General features: G+C 34.3%; 3 protein-coding genes across 4 annotated transcripts in view; 2 read left to right on the top strand and 1 right to left on the bottom strand.

Annotated features, from left to right (window-relative positions):
* Nucleotides 1–1521, bottom strand: part of LOC100186705 (alpha-(1,6)-fucosyltransferase-like) — an 11288-nt gene extending 9767 nt beyond the window's left edge. Inside the window, exons 1-3 of one of the 2 annotated variants that reach the window (XM_009860514.3) lie at nt 1352–1521; nt 830–903; nt 486–693 (exon numbers count right to left, since the gene is read on the bottom strand). In XM_009860514.3, the coding sequence (XP_009858816.3) occupies nt 486–693; nt 830–903; nt 1352–1455 (386 nt within the window). In that variant the 5' untranslated portion in view covers nt 1456–1521. Of the gene's footprint in view, nt 1–485; nt 694–829; nt 904–1070; nt 1172–1351 lie in introns of those variants that run through there. The other variant, XM_026834805.1, reaches the window with a different exon arrangement.
* A 1543-nt stretch (nt 1522–3064) lies between these two features.
* On the top strand, nt 3065–4976 carry LOC100178273. Its single transcript, XM_002125857.5, has 4 exons — nt 3065–3383; nt 3929–4073; nt 4454–4560; nt 4614–4976. The coding sequence occupies exons 1-4, from the start codon at nt 3132–3134 to the stop codon at nt 4845–4847; spliced, it is 738 nt and encodes a 245-aa protein (XP_002125893.1). The 5' UTR covers nt 3065–3131; the 3' UTR covers nt 4848–4976.
* Nucleotides 4977–6350: 1374 nt separating this feature from the next.
* Nucleotides 6351–9619, top strand: part of LOC100186056 (prohibitin-2-like) — a 5852-nt gene continuing 2583 nt past the window's right edge. Inside the window, exons 1-5 of the mRNA XM_026834808.1 lie at nt 6351–6539; nt 7483–7580; nt 8080–8150; nt 8874–8983; nt 9289–9376. Of these exons, the coding sequence (XP_026690609.1) occupies nt 6447–6539; nt 7483–7580; nt 8080–8150; nt 8874–8983; nt 9289–9376 (460 nt within the window). The 5' untranslated portion in view covers nt 6351–6446. The remainder of the gene's footprint in view (nt 6540–7482; nt 7581–8079; nt 8151–8873; nt 8984–9288; nt 9377–9619) is intronic.

Raw genomic sequence — 9619 nt, 5'->3', positions numbered from 1 at the left:
GCACGAGAACCAGAGTTTTATTACGTCACTTTTCACGAGAATAAATTCACAACGATTGCTTCGTTTGTTAAGTGTTGAATGTATGCTACCACATGCGTCTTTCTTTATTTCCTACGCCGGCGCAGAGCGTAAAAATGTGACGCTCATACACGATGTTTCGATCTCGTGGTTGGTTGTGCAGTTAGCACATTCCTCCAGATTGTTATATTATGAAACGTCATAATTAATAGTTACGTTACAATAGGACAAGTGACGTAACAATTGAACGAAAGTTATTCCAATTTTAAGCGAACGAATGTAATATTAAATGCAACGCGCGTGTGTGTGCGTCTTAGCACTTTCTGGCTGCGTGCGTGTCTGCGGAAAAGGGGGCTGTCATGACAGCAAAACAGCCCCCCTGGTTGCGCCCCTGAATATATATTATCTTCTTAAAAAATAGCCTATATAAAATTTAAAAACTACCGAAAGTCCATAAATAAAATTACCTTAAACGAATTTTCATAGAGTCAGTTGAACTGATTAAATCTTGAGATGAGTTTTGACTGTTTATGGTTTCCATTATTTGAAATGTTAAGCTACGCAAAGCAATTATTCCTGTATCTATATCATTAGTTAACTGGACATGAAGTTTAACATCCTCTGGTATTTCACTTTCCAAAATGTTGGTTTGTTGCGAAGAGATTTGCTGCGATTCTACAAAAAGATAAAAAACAAATGTTTTAAGCAAAAAACAAAAATATTGTATTCAAAAAAAATATACCCCAAAAAAAAGGTATAGAAAATAGGAATATAATGTTATATACAAAATAAAATTAATGTAGATAGTTACCTGGAGTTGTTTTAATTGAAGGTATGGTCGGACATTCTGGCAGCGGTGATTTAAAACGTTGCACCACAGAAAAACTGTAAAGTAATTTATTCAATAAATAATTATTTACTTTTAACAGAATCACACATATTTTTTAATTAAAGGAATACCCTATTGGCCTATTTATATGTAAAGATGAAATGCTGTGTCACCAGCAAAAAAGAGTAGAAAATAGTTTGTCAATACGTTTGGTATACTTTACCACGCTAGTGAAGAATCCTCTGGTAGATTTAGTTAGGCTGTTCAAAAGTGTCAAAAAAAACTTATTTACTAACCACTAACCCCCTAACCATCAACCCCTAACCACTAACCTCTAACACTTTCCACCAGCCTATTCTGCTTATCTGCTATGTATCGGAGGATTCTTAACTGGTGCCCATGAGGGTTTTAGTCTGGTTTTAATCTCTTTGAGATAACGAAGGGGCAGGATTCTTCAATAGCAACTACTTTACTATATATATACAAGATTTTTTCTTTGCTTACCTTGAATAAAGATGGTGACGACTATATACCATAAATAATATTATCACTAAAGTGACCATGCCAAATATAGCATAGAGCGACTTGAAATATTTTCGACCGGCCATTTCTTTGTACCGTATAAGGTATAACGTATAATAAACTACAGAGAAGCTACATGATTTACTGAAAAAGCAAAATCCAATATTAATTGAATACGTCATATAAAATTCCCCTTAGTCGAAATGTCGTAAAATATCTTACGTCACGTGACAAAAGCATCGAAGTAATAAACCATGGCGCCCTCTATAACGGCGCCATGTAATAAACGAAACAACAATACAGCAGAGCTTCAATAATGGAAGTTGGGAATTTAGTTCGAACACAGCAATAAAAAAGAGTAGAACGACATTGTGTTTTGTCCCCGCGAGGATAAAGTAAGTTACATTCATTCATTTATTCACATTTCGTCGGTGTGCAACAAAAGCGTTCAATGTGGTTTTAAATACAGACAAACGTTAATACAAACCAAATACCCATTGTATGGCAGCACAGACCAATAATTACTTTGGGCCAGCTTAATAATGACAGATTATTCATAGGTTGATGGACTATCAGCTTAAAGTAAATATTTGTGAATTTGAGCTTTTGTTATTAGGCTAGTTGTTACAACTTACCTGTTATTATAAACATGTGTAAGATATTCATCAAATAAAGTTTCAACATTGCCATGCAATCGTCGTTATGAAAATATTGCAGTTATTGTTCCAACAATACCAATTGTTGTTATAACAATACCTTTACTACACACAGTAGGCTATACCATATAGGTATATCATGTTAACCCATATAGGAGTGTGGCGAGACAGAAACTGTTTAGACCTGAGTTTCAAAGAGTAAAATCTTATTTCGTGTGTTTTACGTGTATAGATGGTAGGATTTTCGAGATAGCATCTTACCCCACCCTGCACCGTCTTACCCCGCTATAACACCTGTACGTGGGTCGCTAAATAACAGCTAAGGACACATTGCTAAATCGCATCATAGGTAACACAGTAGGCTATAGATTGTAGGAGTGGGATGGTCACATATGTCGCATTGCCAATATAATACCACGTGTGCTTCTATCAATAATTATATATTTCTTAAATTGTTTTCAACCAGTAAAGCTGTAATAATACAAAGTATTATGTATTATCCAAATACCGTTATATATTGTGTATTTCAGATATAGAGACTACATTTGCATGAGGCTATACAATCTTTCCCTGCCCTATATGTTATGATTTGATTTTGGTCAAAATAAGTTTGATGTGAGATTAGCAATAAAAACAGCTGTTAGACCAAAATGGTCTAAACTCTAAAGCAAACTGCCGTAACAGCATAACGGGATTAACAGTGGTGTTTGCCTTGCTCGTTAATTCTTTCTTTGACTTGTTACCTTGAGTAGCCTGCACAATCATTAACTAGTTCATCTGGGTCTTACATGAGCTATAAAAGCGGAGCACGTCCAACCTATACCGAGTACGCTTCTACAAATATACAATAAATTGTTTAGTAAACCCGACAAAGTAGATCTGTGACAAACGTTGTGTAGATTCGCATGATGTTTCGTGAAGCTCAAAGCAAATCCGCTATTATAATGCCGACTGGTTTTGTCTTCTTTTAAAGAATGCTTAGTCCTAATTACTATCAGTTAAACCATAGGTCTACCTATATGGTATCTGTAAATACATTACATAACTCTTGTGTATGTAAGGTTAATTTAAAGTTGTGCAAACTATATTAGCAATATATATGTACGATGAAAGTAATTATTGCTGGATATCCAAAGACAGGAACAAAGTCCTTAACGTCGGCGTTGCGAACACTTGGATATACTGTCTATGATTATTTGGAAAACTTTCAATTTCTTTGCAATGATTGGGAAAAGGTTTTGACGGAAGGTGGAAATAGTGAAGACTTTTATAGAATGTACAACGGGGTGGATGCAACTTTGGATTCTCCGGTTTTTGTCTTTTGGGAAGAACTGCATCGAACTTTTCCTGACGCCAAGGTATATAGGCTAGCTAAAGAGTTTCTAAGCCGTTGATAAATTATAAATCCCCATTTTAAATACATTCGTATTCTAATTAAATTTTATAAAAAATAAGCACTCCGGCGCCGTGGCATATAGTAGTTAGTGCGCGTGCCTGTAACCCAGAGGTAATCGGTTCAAGGCTCGACGCTGCTACCATTGTGGGCCTATTTGTGTCATTGGGCAATACACTTAACGGCACTTGCTCCAACCCAGTGGTCACTAATGGGTTGTCCAAATTATCAGCCATACAAAGAAAATATGAAAAATTTCCTTACAAAGTAACATACACGGCAACTCGTAAGCTGGCACGAGGTGTTAAACCCGTGTTATAACGACTGTCGTTTTCCGGGCACGCGAGGATAAAGTAAGTTTAAGTTACATTCATTCATTCACGTTCAAAATAATAACCTGCGCTTACAACCAGTAGCCTATATATGGTCTCTGGAACAGACTGGTACATTGTTTTTATTTTAAAATTCAATTATCCGTACATAACGCTGTTAATGCATTCCTACAACAAGGTTATACTTCCAATCCGAGACGAAGATAAATGGATAGTTAGTTTAAAAAAGCAGTGCAAGCAGATTGATGATCACGTTTTGATGAAATTTTATAAGTTCTTCACGCCAACTGGAAGAAAGTACCAAGCATTCACACAAACGTGGGGTATGTTCCAACAAACGCATTTACTGAAATTTGGTTTTATATAAACCAGTTTTTTTTTTTAATTTTATGTTTGTATATATAGTAGGGTGGGGGAATATGGGACACCGTTTCGTTAGACCGCTGTTAGTTATAATAAATGCGCAAAAGGTGTCCCGTTTTCCCCCACCATACTATTATTATATTCTGTTTTGTATCATCTTTTCTAAACCATTGGAAAAAACAAATGTCATTTTCTTCGCGTGACTGGGCAAACGACTGCCGTTTATAAAGCGGGTGTAGTATTCCATAATACCCCACTTGCGCGTTACCATTTTAAGGGACGTGTGTGTGTTTTAGGGGAGTGACTGTATTTTCTGTATGACCAACAATTTCAATTACAGTAACCGCAGCATTGGGTACGCCATTGAAAACTGCGTTTCATAAAACACCGGTGAACGAACTTTTATACAGAACACGATACCGTCAGCACAACAAATATGTAACAGAGGTAAATCATCTTCTCTATTATAGTAAAAGAGCACAGAAATCAAACAAATTTAGGTGGTCGATGCCGACAAACTGCTGGTGTATCAAGTCAAGGACGGTTGGGAACCACTGTGTCAATTCTTGCAGAAAGACGTTCCGGAAATTGCATTTCCCCATGCAAACGTTGGTGGGACGTTTTTCCGAGATAATATGGAAACACATCCCGTACTATTGCGCATGAAAAATGAAATGATAACGATGCTCTCACTCATAGCTGTCATTATATTATTTGTTATATTTCTGTTCTGAAGGTTAAACGAATTGTTTCTTGGCAGCAAAGGAGTAAAATCGAAACACCCCTATTTTAAGCGCGTTGCCTTCAAAAGTGGTGTTATTGCTTTGCTTATTTTATAAATAAAACACCGTTTTAAAAAAAAATATCCATGTATTTTTTAAAGCACGTTGATAAGTTGGTATTTTCCAAAGTTAGTATAGACCAAGTTAGGAAACGGATTGTAAAACAACGAGTCTTGTTATCCATTGTCGCGCGTCTATGACGTCATAGACGCCACCATTACGGAGCCCACAGCATAGCATTTTACCATTGCTGGTTGCTGTTTTTCGCCTAAATATTGCGATTTTTTAAGAACCAAGCACTTCTCTCTAAAATGGCTTTCTACTAATGTTATATCTTATCACAATAATAAACCTCACATAAAGAATCAAATTTTATTGAACACTCAATCGATTAAAGAGTAAAAAAAACAGAAAATATCAAGTATACCAACCAGAAATATAAAAGAACATGTTTAAAATATAAAAATACAAACAAAAACGCATAACATTAACATATACTAGTGCATCTAGCTGCAGTTTTACATGTAAATTGCCGTGATTTTACTTTTTGGCTTACAAACTTAACACGTATACCCGGCAACGAAACTTAAGGTATCTTCGTAAAACTTGCCTAATATCGAAGTGACATTGAGGAAAACAATACTGAGTTACTATTTTTGATCCTCTGCTTGAATTAATAAGCTACCTTTTCTGCGTTCTTGGTCTTTATGAAATCGGAATACGCGAACACCTTATCTGCTAGTACTTAAGCAGTTTGGAGCTGCATGGCCACTCATGTTGGATTATAAATGTAGTATATACTGGTTCTGTAGATTCGTAGGTATGATCATATACTATTATGTAAACTAAGCTGATTGCTGCTAGTATTAATCGCCAACGTAAAGTACCCTGTTAAACCACACTGTACGCTGAAAACCAGTCAAAATACTGATTTACTCCACATTAATTCTTAGATTTAATATTATATAACAAGATTTATATTAAAGATTATATTTTTCAAGTTAAAACAGCCGCTATATGTGTTTGCTAGCTTTTGTATTGCTTACAAGAACCAAATAAACACACGCCGACAATGCATTTGTATAGGCGATTCACGCTCTGTGGGCTCCGTAATGGCGGACACAAGCGCCGTTTCCTAACTTGGTCTATACTAACTTTGGTATTTTCGAAGGGCAAAAGGCGAAGTAAAAGCACTGGGAAAAAGACGGATTATACGGATACCGTAAAAAAAAAACACGAGTTCTTATTAACGCAGTTGTAATCATCTTTTGAATCAATCAATTAGCATATTAATTATTTATTAGATAGTTTTTAGTCATTTTGCTCTTTAATATTCGTAACTTACTACATCCAAATTGATAAAAGTTTCGTTGATGAAACAAACTTCCGCAAAATCCGTCGTTCAAGCACACTAGCAGCGCCTTTTACGCACGTGTTACATCATCATTTTTGAAATTGCAAGAAAGTTGAAACACAATTAATTGCCAGTCCAAATTTATGTTATATTCAAAGTTAACTTAGGTTTACTTAATCACTAAAGTTATTTAGATCATGGCCGGAAAAGATTTATTAGGTCGTCTTACTAAACTCGGTGGAAGTGGTGTCGCGTTGGGTGGGGTCGCTGCTCTAATTTATGGAGTTAAGGTACTTAAGTTTTTAAAGTTGGATGATGCATGTTTTTGGTATTCCAGTTTGGTACATGTATATATTCTGTAGTTACTTTATCAGTGCCCTAGTTTAAATATATCCTACGTCTATATTTTAACCCAAAAAATAGTCTATTAGAAATGGTCTTCCAAGGGACCAAATTTGTGTTTTTTTTTCTCCCCCCCCCCCCAATAGTTTTAAACTACAGAAAGTGCCATGATCATTTTTGGACATTGTATATGAAATGCTATATACATGTTGCAAATATTCTTTAAGTTTAATAAGTCTATCAGATTTAAATAGTTTAATTTTATCATGACAGCTTTGACCTTAATTAGTGAAACAGTTTGACCTGATTACCAACTGTGGTTTTAAGAGAAAAAGGCAATTAATCTTGTTTGTGTTAGGATGTCTAACAGCATAGGTGCAAGCTCTAATTGCCTTTTTCATATTTATCTTTACGCCTTTGACAATTTAAAAGTGGGGAACATAAATGGTTTTGACATTAAGTTCTCATGTGTGACTATAAGTACATTGCCGTTTATTATGCCTTAGTTGCCTCAGGAGAAGTTCTAATGCTATTTACTAAGTCATGAGTTTTGAGTATGGGAGGGGGTAGGTAAGCATACTAATACAGTAGCGGTCTTAAGTTCCCACTAAGTCTTGAAGTTGTGTTCCCCCTTCTAACCATGTGTTAAAGTTTTGGTATCTGACTATCTGTGGTTGATTTGATTTTAATAACCTGATTTGTCTCTTCGATTACGGTAGCGAAGATTTAAAAACATTTTAAACGAAAAGACAGGATATAGTGGCAAAACAACAGTTGTTAAAACACGCTTACAGTTAAAAAACATATTTAAAATAAGGGTGGTCTCTTAACCTAAGAGTTATATATATATTTTTTTTTTATATATATTTGATACAAATATTTTACCTTCAGGAATCCATCTATTCTGTGGAAGGCGGTCACAGAGCTGTTTTATTCAACAGGATAGGAGGTGTACAACAAGTCACATATGGCGAAGGGTTGCATTTTAGGTGAACATACAATACTCATGAATCATGATGAAAATATTTTTAAAAACTCAGATAACATTCTTGCTTTTTTTTGATAGGTGTAATGTATTTTATCCAAGAAGTGGTATTTATTAATCTATATATATATTTTTTTTTTGTATTTCATATAATACATCATATACACAAAACTAGTATAATTAACTACAATATGAATAGTTAAAAATATTTAAATTCTTTTCATAAATAAATATTTTGTTTCTATCAGTAAAAAACTTCTGACGTTGAACTTGAAATAAATAAATGTAATTGGCTTGTTTGTCTGCTGGTGTAGCGACCACGCCCTTTTTCTTCCAATTAAATGTAAATATGTTTTTCATGTAAGCATGTTTTCGTTTAAAATATTTTCTAAAAACTGTAAATAAAGTCCATAGACAATAAAAGTTATTTATTATTAATAATATAATATCCATGCATTATGCTGGCTATATTTCTACTACAGTAACAATTTGTTCCATCATAGGTTACCATGGTTTCAATATCCAATCATCTACAACATAAGATCCCGCCCAACTAGAGTTGGCTCTCCTACAGGTATTTATTTTTTAACTCAAATAGCCCTATTAGCATTAACTATGCTGTGTTAAGGTAGTATGTTGGGCTAATGCCTCCAACACTTAGGGAGTCGGTTTTTGGTAGTTGAGCTTGAAGCTTTACTGAAGCCTGTTCAATACTTTTGTCATATCAACTCTAAATTAAGTGTTGGTATCATATATATTTCTGTTTTTTGATATTTTGTCATATGATGATTTACAAGGCGAATAAGAGCTTTGACTTTGCTTGATTTGACATCACCCTGCGTCCTGTTTTCTTGATACACAGCTTGGAATAAGTGAATTTTTTTTAAATGACCTGTTCCATAATATGTAGTTATGTATTGTAACCACAGGATCCCAGTAACCCTTCTATCTAAGACTCCAGTAATACTAAAGTAACTGTATTTACTGATTGTTATAGAAGGCACATTTATTTTCTATTCTTTTTATATCTTGGTGATGTCTTGTCGTTTTATGCAGAGCAAAGAATATGTTTTACGTCTTTAGTAATCTGATGACATATTTTTCAACCCAACCTTTTATAGAGTAGTGTCTAGACTTTTTAGAAACTACTGCAAAATTGCAGTCTTTACGCAATGCTTGCTTATTAAGTAAAAGGCTATTATACCATAACATAGTTTTTGTTTATCTTGCTAAGTCATGCCTATGAATTAGGAGTCCAGGACAACATTTTACTAGTTTAAGTTATTGTGTATTTCAGGTAGTAAGGATCTTCAAATGGTGAATATTAACTTGAGAGTTTTAACTCGACCGGAAGCAAGTTCTCTACCATTGATAACACAAACACTTGGAACAGATTATGATGAGAAAGTAAGATATCTCCTTCTATAGTTTGTTCATACATCACATTTAAGGCTGCTGCAAAGTGTCTCTATAATAATAAATGCAGCTTTGTTAAACTGCTTCACTTAGTCTAGTTCATAGGGAATGTTTCAGACTTTTCCCAATTTTCCAAACTGGTATAGCAGTTCAACTAGGCTTTTTTTCAATATGAAAAAACAAAACATTTAAAAAAAAATCACTGTAGTTAAGCTAACCTTCTTTATATAGTGTATATATATATAATTATTTTTAGTTGCAGACTTATATTAACAATAAAATTTTAAATTTTCCAGGTCTTACCATCAATTGTGAATGAAGTTTTAAAAAGTGTTGTTGCCAAGTTTAATGCTTCGCAATTGATTACACAGCGAGCACAGGTTGGTATAAAATGTTGTCTGTTAATATATATATACATATAAAACATTTCACACATCTTTAACACTGATTTGACGCACCGAAAAAGCACATAGTGTCATAAGGATTCATACTGTGTATCACTTTCCACCAATTTAATATATGTCTTGTATGAAATGGGGGAGGAATATAGGCTCTTGTTCATCTTTACAAAAATAGTTCATCTGAATAGAGGCCCAAATAAGTATCTGGTGGAATTTCCCTTATTCC

This window comes from Ciona intestinalis, chromosome 6 (genome assembly GCF_000224145.3).
Source record: "Ciona intestinalis chromosome 6, KH, whole genome shotgun sequence".
Classification (NCBI taxonomy): domain Eukaryota; kingdom Metazoa; phylum Chordata; class Ascidiacea; order Phlebobranchia; family Cionidae; genus Ciona; species Ciona intestinalis.
This window is presented reverse-complemented; position numbering and strand designations above follow the sequence as displayed.